Source organism: Trichophyton rubrum (genome assembly GCF_000151425.1).
Source record: "Trichophyton rubrum CBS 118892 genomic scaffold supercont2.8, whole genome shotgun sequence".
NCBI lineage: Eukaryota > Fungi > Ascomycota > Eurotiomycetes > Onygenales > Arthrodermataceae > Trichophyton > Trichophyton rubrum.
In genome coordinates, this window is record NW_003456421.1 from 1,111,099 (window position 1) to 1,129,274 (window position 18,176).

An 18,176-nucleotide genomic window follows, 5' to 3' on the forward strand; every position below is an offset into this window, starting at 1 on the left:
CCCCCCCCCCTTTCAGCTCTGCCTTTCCTTTTCCTTTCCATCATGACGCTCCATTCCAGGAATATTACCAAGAGCTCCATCCATACTTACAACAGCCAGCTATCTCTGATATACAGCTCTTGAATCCACGAACTACCCCTTTCCACCCCCTTTCAAGAATCCAATTATACCCACCTCAAGGTATTTTCGGAAAGCAATGGAGTTCCTACAGCCAGTTAGATATATTCCTGGGTCAAGTGAGGCAGAATTCTGCGGTCCGCAGACATTTGAAGACAGCAAGTCTGGGAGGCAAGGCAGAGCCGTCATGGCTTATTCCAAGGTCTATGGCGTCGCCAAGATGATTTCTGAGATTCTCAAGGCATTTGGATCAGAAGTAAGAGGGAATATTGAAGAACAGTTGCGTTTCAAAAGAACGCTAGGCTAACAATCGGTATCTAGTTGGACGACACTCCAACGGATATAAAATTTCATATTTCCCGAGTGGAGAAAGAATTGACACAGCCCTACTCCGCCAAACTCCTTGCAGCGGTTGAAGACCTGTTCTATATCTTACTTGCAAGAGTGAAGAGTGAAATCCGGCAAATTGACATTGAAGAGAGCTTCGAGTTTGATTATCGTTTTTCTAGAACCAACTCAAGGCTTCTTCGAAGCAAGGGCCTTCCGGAAATCAAACACCTTAGATTGATCTTCGAGGCGTGCAAATGCCTCCTACTGTCAGAAGAAGTGTGCAGTGTGCTCAACACAGAACTCATTCGACACCAAGAAGAGGACTATATCCAGCAAACCATGCTAATGGGCGAGGAGGCTGGGTACTTCGCCGATGACCCAGTTGGCTACCGCCAATATATCCAAAGCCTGATCACCGACCCAGACTCCCCATACCGCATGAAGTGGAGCGGGCTTAACGCTGTTTACGATGCGTCCCCTGAGATGATATTTGCAACTCTGAGGGAGAAGTACATGGGTATTACAGCACGGGAGAGAAAACGAGGCAAATGCGCCGGCGTCAAGGTTAAATCCCCTCCACCAGCATGGACATCCAACCCGGCATATGCGGAAGAACGACGAATACAAGCAAACAGAGAAGCAGCATGTGCTATGCTACATGGTATAACTGTTGGCGAGTTTAGACGTCGGAATAGCCAAGTAGTGGTTCGCCAATATGTTCAGCAGAATCTCTGTGTATGCCTTGAAAATTGCACTTGTTCTCGCAGATGTACTGTTAAGGGATGGAGAATTTGTCCCTGTACAAGTAGGATGAATCTACTTTACGAAGAGGACCTTGGCCTCCGACGACCATTTGTTGAAAGATGTGCGGACATGGCAGTGATCCTGTTCGAAGAATTATCTGCCTCCTATCAGGGCATTGGCTTGCACGGAATGACATGTTTCCTGAACAGAGGATTGGAGTTCTTCCACGACGAAATCACTCACTTCCGAGACCACTATTGGCAGGCTGTCGCTCAAGACAACTACTACTTTGACTTCAACATGGATTTTCAGTACCGACAGCGAATCAGTGATGGCGTACTTCGACGACAGGGCTGAATGCCATATGAATGACCACATATTGACGACTTTTATGATTGAACGAACAGGGAGGAGTTGAAGGCCGTGGGGGTTTTTTTTTTCTGTCAAAGGACTTTTAACAAGCACGAGCAATGCTCTATGATTTTATGCATATTTTAGCTGCGGTTTTCCTTCATTCTTTTCTTGCTTTGAGTGTATTTCCACCGTTGAAGTTCAGATATGAAACTCGATATGAAGTTGAAGTTGTGGACAACTGCAAAAGCCATGTCACGTGCACTTAAGCGCCCGCTTCTCCATACCTTACATGGTTGTACATCCATACATTTGCGGTGCATCAAGACATCGATTCCCCAGACCCAGCGCCCGGCTTTAGGGCTTCTAGAACGGAAGACTTGGAATCTAGATCCCATTCACTTACTTTGGCAGTTTACCGTATGGCGGCAACAACATTGTCGTCCCCTCGTCAACTACTCCAGACACGAGTGAGACACGAGTGACTTCCGACTCGCGACTCTCGGTGCTCGCCGCCAGAGCTAGACGGTTAACGACCGAACGACGCGGAGTCGCCAAGGTGAGGGCGGGTGATTGGAGAGAAAAGCCGTGGACTAAATAGCCGTCGCCGCTGCGCTTTAGCTTCTCTATCGTCGCAAACTCGACCGCTCGCTCTGGAGGCCGAATGGCAGTGATTTGGTTCGGCCAACGTCCGCGATATCTATCTGCACGGTTGCCACTCTTAGGCCAAAGACCACACTCAAACTTCAACCAGAGCGCCCCACTGAGTCGGACGGCAGGAATCGAATTCGTGCGGCATGCCCATTCGCTTCCAGGTCCGGTTCCTGGATGCGGCGTGATATAAGTTAGGCTGGGGAGCGCACATAACAAAGGAGACATTGAGACAGAAATAAAAATCCCCTCTCTGGCAGTGAGCTGGTTATTTACCGACGGAAGATATAATATTCCGGCGCTCAATAATTGTCGCAAAAGAAAAAACACGAAGGCCTTAACGGAGAATTATCAGGTCAGGTTATCGTTGCGCTTGCCTATCCCTGTACCCTGCGTAGTCTAGCTGTGTTGAGAGGCGCATGTTAGTAAAAACTGGAAGTTGTCCGATTTCAAAAACAAAGGAGGGCGAAGAAAAAGAAAATAGGATGACAATATTTAATCCATCTGATCTCTTCATCCTACCTAAACCGGAGAATATTCTTTGAGGGTTTGATTAAACCCAAGAAGCATCAACAGTGAGCCTGCTCCAAGTGCAGATAAACTCATGCTGGAATGGTCTTTACTACCCCTGCCTTCACTCGCTTTCTGATATCATCAAACTGGAAACTCCCAACCCTGCGACAATTTATCCAGTGGTCGCCGGCCGTTGCCCCTATATCTGACATCTCGACCCCGACCGCAGAGAGAAATGTGCAGCCTGTGCGATCAAAATGGCCTCCTTTCTATTTTGACACTGGCTACTCGATAATCCCAAAGCGACCGTCCCGGCCGTTCCCACCGCCTTTCCTATCGCCGCCTTCCACTTCGTTTTCAGATGCTTTGACGACACATGACAAGAGTCATGATAGACGGCCGTCGGTAAATGGGGAGCCTCTTCGTGGGCTAACAAACGGAGACGATGCGATTCTTTGTTCCCCAAACTTCTTGGGCGTGAACGACGGAGTTGGAGCTTGGGCGTCGAAGCCTCAGGGCCATGCCGCGTATGTACCTCTTGAACCTTTCGAAAGGGTAAAACAGTTACTCACAGTTTGTTTTCCAGATTGTGGTCCAGACTAATACTCCATTACTGGGCGTTGGAAGTTGAAAACCGCCTCACTGGATCGCCGAAACCGGACTTGATTGAGTGTCTTCAGCGGGCGTACGAAGAGACCGTCGAGGCAACCTCGTCCCCAAATGAGATTCTGGGGACCACCACCACTGCGACTGCACTCCTGAGCTACAAAATTATAGGAGAGACGCCCACTCCGTTTTTGCATGTCACCAACCTTGGAGATTGTCAGACACTAGTTATCCGCCCAAGAGAGAGGCGTATTGTGTTCAAAACCGATGGCCAGTGGCACTGGTTCGATTGCCCCATGCAGCTAGGGACCAACAGTGTGGACAAACCTCGAGAGAACGCAGCATTGTCCGTACTGGAAATAGAAGAAAACGATATTGTTATTGTGGTTTCAGACGGAGTAACAAATAATTTGTGGGACCATGACGTGCTAGAAGTAGTACTCAAAAGTCTCGAAAAATGGGAGATATGCAAGAAGAAGCGAGAGACGGCCGAGTATCTCGAGAGTCGGGGCGGAAGGATGGTATATGTCGCTGAACAGCTCTTGACTACTGCAAGGGCAGTTGCCCTGGACCCGGCCGCGCAAACTCCATACATGGAAAAGGCGCAGGAAGTAGGTCTTTCTGTCAATGGAGGTATGCATCTCAGTGACCCTGTGCTGTTGTTGACATGATTCATCTTACTGACCCTTGCGTTGTACAGGTAAAATGGATGATATCAGTGTTGTTGCCGGCCGTGTTGTCAGGTCCGGTTGAAAAGCACCCACATCTCACGAGGAGGATCGCGGGGCGTTCCACCAGTGTTTTTGTTTCGTATTTTCGATCGAATCGTTAGCATGCATTTCAGGAACGTGGAAAGGATTTGAGCGTTGGGATGGCTGCATATTTCTTTCAGCGATTGGCCGGAGTTTGGATGTTATCTCTGACTTGTTGGGTTATTGGGCTTTTGGCGTTTTATTGGGTGGGAATTGGGAAGCAAAGATAATAATCGCATAGAGTGAAGGTAGAGTCAGCTGCGTCTTATATATACACTTCGCACATATTGATATTTTCTCGAATAAATACAAGTCATTGCTCGTCTGCGTCCTTGACGTTGGTTTTGGATGTTGTTCCTTAACTCTCCGTCTCTAACTGAAAAAAAGTTTGTGTACCCACAAGCCGGCGAAATCTTGGCATCAAATATGCATTTTCAAAGGCAAAAAAATAAGGATAAAAGACACCGAGAAAAATAGATTGAAGCCATACTTGAGAGATCAAGTTACCTTTCCCTTTCTTGCGGTTTGAGGAAAAGAGAGTGAAGATCCTGCAATCATGAGGGCGAAACGATCGAAGAAGTACCAGAAGCTCATGCGCCAGTATGAACTCACGTTTGGGTTCCGCGCGCCATATCAAGTCCTAGGTAAAGCACTTGAATGCACGAAAATGTTATGAGGAGGGAAGTGACGCTGACTATCCATGGTGTCTGCAGTGGACTCTCATTTCCTTCAGTCAGTGTATAATTTTAAGATGGACCTTGTACCTGCCTTGGAACGTACGGTACAAGGCAAAGTGAAGCCATGTCAGTCGACCTTACACGTTCGGGAGGGACAGCTCAAATGAACCTGGCTAACAAGCTGTATAGTTATTACAAAATGCACTTTAGCGGCTATAATGGCTTCTCAATCACTGCGGAAAGACACTGACCATGCTCAGCGTCAATTGCGACCTCCACAGCTCCCTCCTCCAACCACACTACCACTCCGATACTGCTCACACAACGAAGACAGCACGCCTGTTGACGAAGAAGAATGCCTTTTGTCCCTACTATCACCTAACCCTGATGCGAAGAAGAATAAGGAGCATTTTATATTGGCTACAGCTGATCCAGCGCCGGAGACAACTACACAGCCAGACCAGAAGCGCAAACTGCCTCATTGGATGCAGGCGCAGGAAGGACTACAACAGCAAGGGAACGAGGGCAGAGATATAACCTGAGACGAGATGCGAGACAAATACCCGGTGTGCCGATTATATATGTTAAGCGCTCTGTGATGATCTTAGAGCCTATGAGCGAGCCGTCTAGTCATATACGGGAGGGATTTGAGGAAGGAAAGCTACGAAGTGGATTCATAGAACCCGCCACAATCACTGGGAAGAGAAAGAGAGGCGCAGAAGGGGAAGACGAAGAAGATGAAGATGGAGGAGAGTGGGTGGAAGTCAAGAAAAAGAAGAAGGTCAAGGGAGTAAATCCGCTGAGCATGAAGAAGCCAAAACAGAGGACCCAGACTGTGCAGAAACCGAAGAAGGCTGACGAAAATACAGCAAAAGGAGACAATGATATTGATAAGGGAACAGATGGAGCAAGCGAACAGTCAAAACCGAAGAGGAAACGACGGCATAAAAAGAAAGCTGAGCAGATTGACGGAGCTGAGAAGGAGATTGATACCCCAATTGCAGATACAGGGATATGAACTGTCTAGAGGTATTAAAGTGAATATAATAATACAGCTTTCACGGCCATAATTCATCTCCTCCATCGTACACTAAAGTAGAGATAACCCGGAATGTAATTTGTACAGCGGAAATTACAAAAACTCCTAAACTCCAAGCTACCCAGGGACAACCATGCGTCCATGACGGAGCCTTAACTGCTCGATTTCATCTGTCCTTGTGCGGCATCCTCGTCCCACAGCTTCTCGATTCTCGCCCTGTTCTCCCTAGCCTTCTCTCGGTTCCGGGATGCCCGCTTCAGTCTCTCGGCGTACAGGCAGCGGTTGACTTCTCGCTTGATATCGTTGCAGTTTCCGAAGACTTTGTGCATGAAGCCCTTTGCGTGGCATTCGTCCAGCATTGTCATGACCTCCTCGCAGTCTAGATGATCAGCAAGTGTCGACGCGGAAGTAGAAGCCGTCATCTGGAGCACCTACTGATGTTGTCTTTTGTGTGCAGATGGGAATGCATTGTGGCAGTCTCCTCTTTTCTTTTATTCTCCTATTTCCTTGCTTTATTCCTGTCTCTGGCTGGCTTCTTTTCAGTCTCTCGGTCTCGTCGTCTGCTTGTCTGTTGCTTGCTTTGCTTCTTCATGCTTTCTTCGACGTCAACTTTTCGGTGATAAAATTCTGCCACAAGGCGGCGAGCGCAAAATCCACCCGATAACAAAACAAAAATTTCTGATAAGGAAAGAAAAAAAAAAAAAAAAAATGTAGCTTCGCCTTTTCTTCCTCAGCTACAATTTTTTACAGCTTCATATTTAATTTCAGGAGACGACTGACTGGCCATTAAGACGCTGGAGTCGTTATAAACACATTGGAGTTATACCCTAGCCAGTTTCTTTGGCTGGTCCTGCGCAATTGCAGGCACAACTACAGACTTGATACTGCTACTAGAGCATCCCCCACCATAGGCATTGCCAGCCGTAGCACGGCTTTGGATAACGCAGGATGTCGATGATTACAGCTACAGGATGGGTTCGACGAGGCGTGGCTGCCCAGTTCCCTGAACGCTACGAGATAGACGAAGCAGAGATAAGTCGAATCTCGAAACTCGCCAAAGTTCAGCTTGAAAGTGCGCGGACAGATCTGGAAGCTGCCCGGGATGCAGATGGCGAAGGGGAAGACGACGACGATGTTATGGAAACAGTAGACGACGCAGAGGTAGAAAAGGAGAGTGAAAAGAAGAAGGAGAATAAGAGCAAGGCGGATGACGAGGATGATGAATTGGCGGAATACGATATGGAACACTACGACAGTGACCCACGAGACGAGGAGGGAGATGAAGTGACCATGTTTGGCAATGTCCAATCTCTGGCCTACCATCAACCACACGAGAAAGATCCCTACTTGGTGTTACCGAACAAAGCAGATGGCGCCGGTGAAGATTCTGACGAAGAGCGAGAGGATCTCCAGATTCTACCGTCTGATAACCTCTTGTTAGCAGGTAAAGTGGAAGACGAGGTGGCGCATCTAGAGGTATATGTCTATGAAGACGAGGCAGACAACCTATATGTCCATCATGATGTGATGCTGCCAGCGATCCCTCTCTGTGTCGAATGGCTTGATATACCCGTTGGCAGCCAGGCCAGGGAAACGGGTCGATCGCATGGCAACTTTGTCGCCGTTGGGACGATGGAACCCGACATTGAGATTTGGGATTTGGATGTGGTGGATTGTATGTACCCTAGTGCGATCCTGGGCAAGGCCCCGGATGATGAGGGGGAGCAGCAGCAGCAGAAGAAGAAGAAAAAGAAGAAGAGTGTGATCAAGAAAAATGATGAATACCATGTCGATGCCGTGCTGGGCCTAGCTGCAAACCGCCAACATCGGAACCTGCTCGCTTCTGCATCCGCAGACTGTACAGTCAAACTATGGGATCTGAACGACGCAAACACCACCCGCTGCGCCAAGTCATACAATCAACACACGGACAAAGTATGCTCTATCGACTGGCACTCGAAGGAATCAACTGTCCTACTAAGCGGCTCGTACGACCGCAGTGTGGTAATGTGCGACATGCGCTCTGCAGAGGGCCAAGTTGGTCGCTGGACAGTCCCAAGCGACGTCGAATGCGTGCGCTGGGATCCGCTGGACTCCAACATCTTCTACATTACTACGGACGGCGGCCAGGTAGTCTGTCATGATCTTCGAACACCGGACTCTGCACTATGGACTCTGCAGGCCCACGACAGCTCGGTATCGTCCTTTGATGTTAACTCTTTCATCCCTGGCTTCCTCGTGACAGGGTCAACAGATAAGACGGTCAAGATATGGAACATCCTTGACAATAAGCCAAGCATGGTCGTCAGTCGTAAAGTGGAGGAAGTCGGTAAAGTATTTTCAACTGGCTTTGGACCCGATAGGGGCGTTGCGTTCCGCCTTGCTATTGCAGGCAGTAAAGGGGTAGTGAAGGTATGGGATACGTCAACTAACGGGGCAGTCCGCCGGGCGTTTGCTACGAAGATGGCGGCCAGTGCGGAGGAGATGGGTGTCAGGGAAGGAAGAACCGAAGTCGACGGACAGGGGATGGTCGGTGTTGCTGACGATGAGGAAGAAGATGACGATAGTGACGACGAGGAGATGGCATAAAAATTGATAGTTGCAACGCATGGATGAATCTAGAAGATGTTAATATATCATGGCGTTTCATCTACATGATGTACCATCCACCCTATATATCGTATGATATGTCATTTATTTGACAGCTTGTAGACCGTTGTGCCATTATACATGAATTAAGACGTATCTGATTCAATTTACGTCCAGCTCTCAAGCCAGGACTCTGGTCTTCATTTCTCCCAGCATCCCTCTCCACAAGTATCTCCATCTCAGCCTTCTCATCTTGTTCAAGGAGACTTGACGTACCCCGCCAACTCTGGTCTACAATGAGTCTTCGGTTAATAAATGCCCAAAACACCGAGTTAAAACGCAAAGTTCTTCCTAACAGCCGCCGGGGGAAACAGGAGAGAACTCAAGAGCGACAGCGTAGGTGAACTCCGAGCCTATGACCTCAACAATCTGCAGGTCCTTTGTTTAGCAAGATATTCGGTGTCTGGGGCTGTGAGCGTGGCAGGATTCCTACTTTGAGCAATTTGTTCATGATGATGCAGAACGGATGACTGGCTAGTTACCTTCCAAATAAAGTCATTTTGGTCTCTCTGCACCAGGGATTCAATACGGGGATAGCCTGGAAAGCTGCTGCAGCACGCCCGCCACCTGTCCGTACAACATTTCAAGCTTCAGCCTGATCAATGTTCAGAGATCCAGGACAGACGTGTCAAGGCCCTCACCCAAATCCATCGCACGGTCTATGTAATCCGTGATAATGAAGAGCCCCAGATGCAACAGGCTTTCATCCTTGGTACCCCAGCGTACGATAAAGGGTGCGGGGATGGAAGCGTGGTCCTCTATGTATCTGATGGCAGCTCCGTACTTTTCTTCAGGCAGCATGGTCACTTGGGGAAGCGTATCATGGCAGCACAGCCATCTTCAAACTCCATCTTGAAGGAGGCATTGAATGCCCCAGACCGGTGAACTGAAGAGCTCGATGGGCACTCCTCTGCGGTGTTTGGCGACAAATCACGAGCTGTGCCTCTCTCGCAAACAGCTGCTGCTTGGCCCACGCATCGCAGACCGCCAGCATCACTCTCTTCCGGGCAACATCTTCACCCGGCATGCGAGTGAGCATATAGTCCACTCTGAAGTCTTTAGTTGTTAAGAAGATGGCTGACCTGGTCTGGCCGTGCAAACAATTAAGCTAGCCCCCATTGGACTGTCAGCGCCGGCGAGCAGTAACCAACTTGTTAGATACGAGCTCTTGATTCTCCAGAGTAAGAAGTATGTCCTTTGCATTGAGGTTTCATCTTTAGACGGCGGTTAGAGCTCATCCCTCACAAGGTGACCGTTGCCACCTCCATGCCGCCGCCCTTATCTCTGCCTTCACCATCGCTATAATGATTGCTGTCTTGTGTGCGCGTCAAGCGCCCATGCAGTCTCTCATCTGACATCGACATGGCCCCGTATATATGTATGGACTGTCCATCCCGCCGTCCCTCCGCTCACCCGCCCATCCATGCAACAACAAGTCACTCTCTGTGACCTGGACCGCAACGTGTTGGCGACTTCCCGTGACTGGCCGGGTGCTGTTTGATCGCCCGTCGACGTTTCACCAGACTTCCCGGCTCGCTTCGCGCTGACAGGCGACCAGCACCCAAGAAAGGGGCCTCCCCCCCCCCTTCTAAAAGCGCTGCTTTCGCCCTCCTCTGACCCTCCCCTTGTCCTGCCTTCTTCCTGCCTGTCTCTTCCTGTCTTCTCCTTCTTCTTCTTCTTCTTCTCGCTTTCTCGCTTGTTGAAGTCAGTCTGACTAAGCGGTTCCTGGACTAAACCCAAAAAAGAGGACCCACTCTGAGAAAACCTTAAAGTCTCCCCTCTTACCTAAGCAGCCCCTCTTACATAATCAACCTTCTTCTTTCCTCCTTCCGCCTTTTTTCGTCTTTCTTCGCCTTCTTCTCACCTTCATCGTCGCCGCTCCTTGACGTCTTCTTCTTCTTCTTCTTCTTCTTCTTCTTCCTCCTCGTCTTGTCTTTCTTCTCTTTGCGCCCTTCGATCGAGAGCGTCCTGGTTGCCGCTCTCACTCGTCCACGTAGATCGTCACTTACCGCCCTGCCCTACCAGCTTGACGCCCGTAAGGCACCGACAAGGCACAAGGCATCGCTTGCTGCTGTCCTCGCTCTCTTCAGTCACTCGGACTCGAATTCGAACTCGACGAGACGGACCATCCCACCCTCATTTTGATACTCGACCGACGTCGTTTCCGTCTTAGCTTACGCTCTTTTTTATCGCATATTCTTGCGCTTTCACTCATTCTCCGTCGCGGATCTTCTGCGTTTGCGCCATTTCTCTCCGCCAGTTGAAGGACCAACACCGACAAACGGCGCAAGATCCCATCATTTTAAAAAGGCCGCCGACTACTTCTGCCATCAATTCACTTCTATCTACTTCCTTTATCATCGCATCACCCGGCTGCCTGTTTGATATACAGGCAAAATGTCCGCTGCAGTGTCATCCTCGCTCGGCCGCGCTTTTACCAAGCGTCAGAAGCGGCCAGAGGTGTCCGCCCCCATGCCCTTCCGCGAAGGGCAGCCTCGTTTCGCCGCCGGAACCATCAAGCGATCCAAGATATCAGCGCCAGTCGAGCTGCTGTCCACCACAAACCTGCTTGCATACACTGCACCAGACATCCAGAAACATGGCAACCATGGACACAGTCACAAGAACCAGCCAGTTATCTCGCGACCCATCATCCAACGCCAACATTCAAACCTCCAGCATTCCACCTCTTCTTCTTCCTCCTTCCGATCAGCAGACGAGTCCGACGCCAGTAACTCGTTACACACCCCCAGCACCACAATTACCTCTCCGTCGCTTCCAGGTTCGACAGAGGCCTCGCCTATTTTGCGAGACAACGGCCACCAAAACTTGACCGGCTACTTCGACCAGCAAAAGGATGGCCCACCAAAAGCACCACAAACTTCCCTGGAACAGAGCGCTCCTCCACCTTCCATCCCCACCCGTGCACTTAGCCATACCAAGAAGTCACACCAGGAACTCTCTCGCCAACGGTCAAACTCGTCAAACGCCTCGGCGGGTCGACGCACCCCATCCTTATCCAACACGTCTTCTCCAAACCCCACCTCGCTCTCCTCTGCCCACGCCGCACACTCCGCCGCCGCCGCCTCCTCCCGCTCACATGCACAAGACGTTCATGCTCACCCATTCGGCAAAGAGTTAGAACAAGTTAACGAGGTCGCAGAGGAGTTCTCGGCTGGTCAGCTTTTCCGAGACGAAGATGAGAAGATCCTCGTTGCAAGGGGTCTCGTCAAAGTCGATGTAGTAGAGTACCTTGAGGAAGTCAAGGGCGTGTACGCCTACGTCTTTGGCGGGGATGTCGCCAAGCGGGACTGGATCTGATACTCGACCCTGGTTCCACATGTCTTGAGGAGTCGTGCAATGTTAAACGGTGGCTGATTTGATACCCTTTTTCTCTCCTTTTCTCGTCCCTGTTTTTTCATTTCTGTTCTGATGGGTCATTATTTCATGTGATATCATACCACTTTATTCCCTCCCTTCGATTCTCATGCCATGCTCTGAAATGTGTGATGTGTTATCCTATTCCCAACAATTTCTCCCCACATCTATTATGCTTCGATTCTCAGTCAAATACCTTGTTTATACTTGTATGCAAGTCATCTTTATTATTGATGATTTACCTTTTTCCTTTTGCCTGTGCACTTGCTGGTGGCTTGTGCTGTGCATGCTTGATGCATTTACCACAACGTCATTTTGCAGCCGCCATCACACTCTCTTTGTGTCATATTTAACTACTTTTTCCTTCTTGTCCATTATTTTATTTTATTTACTTTTTTTAGACCAGAATATGATAACTCATCAATCAAACATTTATTTATACAATTACTCTTACACATATATCTGTACTGCTGTAATGGCACTGCGTTTTTCTCGTTCAATCGTCCATACCGTCAAATACCCTTACTCCACAGGCGCCGGTAACCTTTTTGATATCCTCGAAGAGAGCTGCTACTGGTGTCATGTATGTTGCAGCGCAAAAAGTATTTCCTGCAAAAAGAAGGCCAACCATGGAGGCTTTGTTGTCTGATACCGATGCTCCAGAGTATATACATAGGCGATAAAAACGGAGGTCTGCAGATATCCACGCATATTCCCGAAGGCAGGCTCCCGCGTGGCGCCCAGGTCTCCATCTGCAGCAGGGGAGCCCGCCAACACTCTGGCGTCACGAACCCGAGACGACTGGCGCGACATCTTACGTCGCCGTGACTAGTCCGTGGAGCTGGAACAGGGTGGTATCCGAGAGACACGTTATTAGGTACTCAGCGAATCACCTTGGGCGGAGAATAAACACTTCCCATTGTAAGGCACAATTGCCCACTGGATGTCGCAATTCTGCGATAAAGTGTCTCCAGATTGGCCTCTCAAGCCACAAGAGCGAAATCTTGTTGTTTCAATTCCATTAACGATGCCCTTCGTAAAGCCTGTCGATCGACCAAGCTTGAAGACGTGCTGGCCTGACACCATATCAAACTTCGCCTCCGTGACATCGCCTCGATGTACTGTTGGGTTGAAATGATTCGATAGGAGTCCATCAAGCAGCTTGTTTCCTGACACTCTTTGGCGACTGACATCTATTAGCGCCCAGTCGAGGGTATACCTGTCCTCATCTAGCCGGAGCCCAGAACCAGCATAGAGCGCGCCGAAGTAGTTCATTCCTACTCGCATAAATTCATCTGCAAACCGGATCTTCTCTTTATGAGCAGTGATAAGTATTAGTCCATGGTCAAGTACTCCCTGCTCCTGTGGGCTAAGGAGTCCTTCAGGATCATTAGCTAATGCTAGGAGCCGATAATACTCTGGCGGCTGAAGATCTGTAATAACCTCTCGGCAACGAGCTACTATATCTTCGTAATCTCTGCGACAAGGATGAGAAATTTCAATATTGTTCTTCGGGTCGTTAGGCTGAAGGCCGTTTGTTTGCCATGTTTTAATTGCTAAACCGTCAGTATCATCGTTGATCACGCAGTGAAAGCAGGTAAGACTACAGGTCTTAAACTTGCTATCTGGAAAATCTAAAAATATAAAGCCACCGAAAGTTCCGAGTCTTTTGGAATCGTGTAATCCAGCTAACCTTCCTCCGAAACGAGCTTTTGGGCTAGTGTCACTTTCATCAAAGAAGTTATTGTCAATATCATGGGAGCTGTAGACTGTTCCTCTCCCGATTTCGAGTGCCACATTATCAAGTCCAGTGGCACTGAGGACGTCGACAATCCTATTGGCCGTCAGGAATATGCGTCATTAGTTGAGCATTCTGGTATTGGTATGACAACTGTAATAATCCCTTCGCTATATCTGGACCGCGTCGCAGTACATCCAAGGTAAGCCACCTTTTCCCGTTAATTATTTTGAGAATCCTGGTTTCAGCGTCAACCAGTGTTGCACAATAGTGTTATTTGAGAGAACGGCAGAGGATATTATTGGTATATAGGCGATGGGGTCACCGATCTCAACATTAACCTCTGGTTGGCCAGCGGAGGTACAAATAGCCCGAATTTTCCAGTAGAACTGAAACCAAATATCATCAACTGTACGATTGTATTTGGCTTCAGCAATAATCAGTATAACTGGTAGAGGCTTATCACGAGATTCCATCCAACGCCGCTTAAGAACTATCATCTCCTGGAAGTTGATATTGGACTCCTAGATAGCCTCCATAATTTTTTCCCGTAGTTCTGAATTAAACACGTCCGCTATTGGGTTGGCACGGAATATAGGAAACAAAGCAGCTGGCAGACGGCATAAGGCTGGACCTCCCACAAGGCGATCTTCATATATGATTTCAGGTTTTTCAAGATCTGGCAGGGGGCTATCATCCGAGGATGAAGAATGATTGCACTGTCTGAGCCATATTACTTGAGGTTGAGATTCAGATACACCAGTCTCTGATCGTGATGTGGCTGTTAGTTGTAAGGGTCCCGCATACACCACCTGGGACGTATGTTGTGGTATCGACCATAAGCTATCCAGTATATATATGCTGTTAGGTAGGGAGGGAAAATGTTGAAAGTCAGAAATAACAGGGAATTTATTTCGAAAGCTAGTAGCAAGCTTCATAATAATGACTACGTGTTCTACTATTTTCACTGCACCGGCTTTAGCAGTTAATATGAGTAGTCACAGCCACATACAGAGTCACAGAGTGTCGGGGTGCAGAACTGTATGGTGGAAGCGAAAACGGTCAGGAATTCGGGGAGGGAAAAGAGGAATCTGAGACTGATATGAAAAAGGCTGACGGAGGCAAGGTCCCTTTTTATCTTACAAGATGCAACAGTGTCGATGATGTCAAGGTGAAGGAGGACGTTTAGGCTTTTCCTTAGCAGCAAGCTTTAACTAGTGGCCGAGCTTGCAAGCGAGCCAAAGCCCCACTTACCGCGCTAAGCAACCAACCCAAGAGGTCCAGGCGCTTGCGCTGCAGATATATTATTAGAAACACAATTTCCATTTGGGTCCTACGGCGTATTTACTACATAGAAAGTTGTGCAATAAGGAGAGTGAAAGCATCCGTAAGTCAACGTTGGTATATATTGTATAGCTGTAATAGCAATTTCTCGGTAATACGTTCGCTACTAAAAACACCTGTCTCAAATCGGGAGAGGTACTCGATACAAACAAGTACTAAAACACCACAACCTGCCCAAATAATATCAAATAAAAGGAGTTTTTTTCACATTCCTCCCGAGTATCCCTTTCTCCATCCCTCTCATCCACGACGCCCTCGCCGTCGTCGCCCAAAAAGGAAACTGAACACAGGACAGCTGAGTCATCATACGCGTGACTTCTTGGCGTGAACCCCACAAAAGGGAAAAAAAAAAATATTTTTAGGCGGGCAGAAAAAGTATCACCGCCTTTTTAATTTGACCTTTTTGTCGACCACACAAAACGACACGACAAAAGAGCAGCGACTTCAGCGTCGACATCGCCAGGTGCACGATAGATAGAGCAGCCAGCTTCAACTTCCACTCTCACACTTCTGTCGTGCCTTGCGAACGGTTTGGTTCCTTATCAGGATGATAAGTTGCGGAGTCTCGACCTTTCGTCTGCAACATCTGCCGTGATTTCTGCTCCTCTGCTCGCCTCGCCAGGCTGCAAATAGACTAAAGAGCACGACGACAAGATGGTCTCTGTTACGCACCTCCCATCGACTCCATCGTCTGTCTCAAAGCCCTCGAAATCAATTCTGAAGACGTTTTCATCTGTCGCTGGCCAGAAACGCAAGCAGCTCGATCTCACCATCCCGTCTGAGCTCTCGACAGGATCGGCCTACTCCGACACCAATGCCAGTCCTACAACCGCCATCACACCCGCCGGTTCTCCTGGCCCCCGCAGAAAACGCGCCCGAGTCAAGTTCGATATCTCCGTGGGCTCGCCTGTGAGTCCAGTAAAGACCATGGACACCGAAGCTGATGAGAAGGCGGCTGAGAGAGACAGGGCGTTGACGAGAGAGGAGGTTAGGCGCGCCATACAGAGACATCTGATGGGCCATAGTGAGGGGTATGACCGTATCAAGGAAATGTTTTCGGTCGATCCCAAGGCCTTGGAAGATGATGGAACACCTGTCTTTGACCTGCCTAGTCCAGTGTCGCTGAAGAACCATCTCATGGGCCTTTTGGGCAATGTTTCATCGCTGGACGGTTCATGCAGTGGTCTGGTGCACGCGATGCTTAAAAGCGAATGGGTCGGCAGAGACACAGCGTATGTTAGACTATTTGCTCAGTTTCTGGCTACTCTGTGTGCTGCTCGTGGTGGTTACCTTAATTCAGTCCTCAAAATGCTTGTTAACGGCCTGCAGCAAGGTTAGAACAGTCTCCTTCCCAATATGATTCTAAGATGACTGCAGGCTAACAATAGCTAAAGTTGATCCTCGATGCGGAAACTTGCCTGATTATGACCCGGTCGACAGCTCGGAGATGTACCATCGAGTTCACTATGCCATACGTTCAATAGCTCAGGTTGTCCCCGCTTGCAGCGTTACCCTCTCCCCTATCCTATCCTCCAGTTTCCCTCACGACTCCGATCCAGTAAAAAGCCATCTTGCCTACACACGAAACCTCATCAAGATTATATCTTACCTCCCAGAACTTCGATCCGACATCCTTGCTCTCATAACAGAAAAGCTGGTCAAGATTGATGCCCAGAATCAAGTGAATATGGAAGACTTGGATGAAGATTCTCAGCAGGATATCATGGACGCGCTGAATGCCACAGACCCGTCTACCCTTGAAAATAATGATGGGGATGATGATGATGATGATTTGGATGAGGAGTCTGAGGTTGATGAGGAAGATCCAGATCTCCAGCGCATCAAGTCTATAAAAGCGTGCATGCTCAAAGTTGACTCAATGGTGGACATCTTGTTCGAGTACTACAACTATCCTTTCATCTCTGGCTCGCTTGAAGACCAAGAACAAGTTCTCGATTTTCTCCTGGCTCACTTCCAAAGCATCATTCTTCCATCCTACCGCTCTCGACACGCTCAGTTCGTCCTCTTCCATTTCGCCCAGGCCTCCCCCATCTTCGTTGACCGCTTCGCCACCACATGTATCGAGATCATCCTGAGCAAGTCTCAGCCGGTCATCATCCGCCAATATGCTGCTGCTTATCTTGCCAGTTTCGTCGCTCGCGGTGCTCATGTTTCTGGCGACGTGATCCGTGATGTGTTCAGTCTACTTGGCTCACACATCCTATCGCTTCTATCATCTTACGAAGCAGACTGCCGTGGCCCCGACCTCCGTCGTTATGGGCCATTCTACTCCACTGCTCAGGCGCTATTCTATATCTTTTGCTTCCGCTGGAAAGATCTCACCATCGCTGCTGTCGAGGCTGAAGCAGAAGGCAACTCTCTCACCCACCTGAATGTTGATGAGGTGTCTTTCTCACAGGAGATGACCAACATGCTGCATCGAGCGATCTACTCAAAGCTCAATCCTCTCAAGGTCTGCTCGCCCGGCATCGTTGCCGAATTCGCCAAGATCACCCACTACTTCGGTCTTCTCTACCTCTACCCGAAACTTGAGAGCAACAAACGTATCCGCATTCACAGCTTCCGCGGTATGAGTTCGATGGCCATGGATACAATGTATGGAACCATTGAACGCGAAACTCGTGCAGATGACAACCTCGCCATCCAGTTGGATGACTATTTTCCCTTTGATCCGTATAAGATGCCTCGCGGTGCCAGACGCTTGCAGGGTGATTATATTGACTATAAGGATGTCAGAGTTGTAGGCTTGGATGACCGTGGTCTAGACGAGGATGACGATGATGACACCGCCAGCGAAGACGAAGACGAAGATCATAACGACGTCGACAGACACACAGAGACAGAGGAGGAGTAACCCTACCAACATCTACGCATGCTGTTCTTTTGCACATACACCCACTTTTTTTACAACCATTTTTCTTTCTAATCTTGATACCCCGGTTTTTAACCACTTGCTTTAACCGAACTACAGGACAATGCTCTATCTACGGGCGTCAGTTATCTGCCATTTTATCCTATTCTCTCTTTGCTCGATTTAGCGCTGCTCTCATCTACTTCCCCTTCCTACCTGTGAAAGAACATAAAAAGTTCATACCTACTCCTTCTTCACCTTTGTTCGCCTATGTTAGAGACAGAGGCAGAAATACAGCCTGTCCTCTTACCGTCTGCTTTTATTTAATCTCTATCTGATCGGTTTCCGGGTCTAGGTTGGTGTGGCGGCGTAAAAGCGACCTTCTATCTGGTCTTTGATACCGCGCTTGAAAAGT

The 18,176-nt window shown here is 48.7% G+C and overlaps 11 protein-coding genes across 12 annotated transcripts; 7 read left to right on the forward strand and 4 right to left on the reverse strand.

The window, feature by feature from the left end:
* Positions 1-196: 196 nt before the first annotated feature.
* On the forward strand, positions 197-1,548 carry TERG_06947 (uncharacterized protein; the record flags this gene model as incomplete). Its single annotated transcript, XM_003232907.1, has 2 exons — positions 197-373; positions 439-1,548. 2 exons carry the CDS (start codon positions 197-199, stop codon positions 1,546-1,548), a joined length of 1,287 nt encoding a protein of 428 aa, XP_003232955.1.
* Positions 1,549-1,944: 396 nt separating this feature from the next.
* TERG_06948 (uncharacterized protein) lies at positions 1,945-2,421 on the reverse strand (the record flags this gene model as incomplete). The annotated part of the gene is made up of 1 exon (XM_003232908.2): positions 1,945-2,421. One exon carries the CDS (start codon positions 2,419-2,421, stop codon positions 1,945-1,947), a length of 477 nt encoding a protein of 158 aa, XP_003232956.2.
* Positions 2,422-2,805: 384 nt separating this feature from the next.
* TERG_06949 (uncharacterized protein) lies at positions 2,806-4,065 on the forward strand (the record flags this gene model as incomplete). Its single annotated transcript, XM_003232909.1, has 3 exons — positions 2,806-3,233; positions 3,293-3,945; positions 4,013-4,065. 3 exons carry the CDS (start codon positions 2,806-2,808, stop codon positions 4,063-4,065), a joined length of 1,134 nt encoding a protein of 377 aa, XP_003232957.1.
* A 555-nt stretch (positions 4,066-4,620) lies between these two features.
* On the forward strand, positions 4,621-5,283 carry TERG_12488 (uncharacterized protein; the record flags this gene model as incomplete). The annotated part of the gene is made up of 3 exons (XM_047751438.1): positions 4,621-4,708; positions 4,778-4,867; positions 4,931-5,283. The coding sequence occupies 3 exons, from the start codon at positions 4,621-4,623 to the stop codon at positions 5,281-5,283; spliced, it is 531 nt and encodes a 176-aa protein (XP_047607093.1).
* A 56-nt stretch (positions 5,284-5,339) lies between these two features.
* Positions 5,340-5,759, forward strand: TERG_12489 (uncharacterized protein; the record flags this gene model as incomplete). The annotated part of the gene is made up of 1 exon (XM_047751439.1): positions 5,340-5,759. The coding sequence occupies one exon, from the start codon at positions 5,340-5,342 to the stop codon at positions 5,757-5,759; it is 420 nt and encodes a 139-aa protein (XP_047607094.1).
* Positions 5,760-5,932: 173 nt separating this feature from the next.
* TERG_06951 (uncharacterized protein) lies at positions 5,933-6,249 on the reverse strand (the record flags this gene model as incomplete). The annotated part of the gene is made up of 2 exons (XM_003232911.1): positions 5,933-6,159; positions 6,216-6,249. 2 exons carry the CDS (start codon positions 6,247-6,249, stop codon positions 5,933-5,935), a joined length of 261 nt encoding a protein of 86 aa, XP_003232959.1.
* A 479-nt stretch (positions 6,250-6,728) lies between these two features.
* Positions 6,729-8,369, forward strand: TERG_06952 (uncharacterized protein; the record flags this gene model as incomplete). Its single annotated transcript, XM_003232912.1, has 1 exon — positions 6,729-8,369. One exon carries the CDS (start codon positions 6,729-6,731, stop codon positions 8,367-8,369), a length of 1,641 nt encoding a protein of 546 aa, XP_003232960.1.
* A 666-nt stretch (positions 8,370-9,035) lies between these two features.
* Positions 9,036-9,230, reverse strand: TERG_12490 (uncharacterized protein; the record flags this gene model as incomplete). Its single annotated transcript, XM_047751440.1, has 1 exon — positions 9,036-9,230. One exon carries the CDS (start codon positions 9,228-9,230, stop codon positions 9,036-9,038), a length of 195 nt encoding a protein of 64 aa, XP_047607095.1.
* Positions 9,231-10,316: 1,086 nt separating this feature from the next.
* On the forward strand, positions 10,317-12,238 carry TERG_06954 (uncharacterized protein). The gene has a single exon (XM_003232915.2). The coding sequence runs from the start codon at positions 10,827-10,829 to the stop codon at positions 11,748-11,750; it is 924 nt and encodes a 307-aa protein (XP_003232963.1). The 5' UTR covers positions 10,317-10,826; the 3' UTR covers positions 11,751-12,238.
* A 442-nt stretch (positions 12,239-12,680) lies between these two features.
* On the reverse strand, positions 12,681-14,045 carry TERG_06955 (uncharacterized protein; the record flags this gene model as incomplete). The annotated part of the gene is made up of 2 exons (XM_003232916.2): positions 12,681-13,641; positions 13,801-14,045. 2 exons carry the CDS (start codon positions 14,043-14,045, stop codon positions 12,681-12,683), a joined length of 1,206 nt encoding a protein of 401 aa, XP_003232964.2.
* Positions 14,046-15,247: 1,202 nt separating this feature from the next.
* On the forward strand, positions 15,248-18,130 carry TERG_06956. Of its 2 annotated transcripts, XM_003232917.2 has the most exons (2): positions 15,248-16,222; positions 16,284-18,130. In XM_003232917.2, exons 1-2 carry the CDS (start codon positions 15,544-15,546, stop codon positions 17,762-17,764), a joined length of 2,160 nt encoding a protein of 719 aa, XP_003232965.1. In that variant the 5' UTR covers positions 15,248-15,543; the 3' UTR covers positions 17,765-18,130. The 2 variants fall into 2 exon arrangements, with proteins under 2 accessions (XP_003232965.1, XP_047607096.1); XM_047750301.1 differs by having other exon boundaries at positions 15,248-18,130.
* Positions 18,131-18,176: the final 46 nt, after the last annotated feature.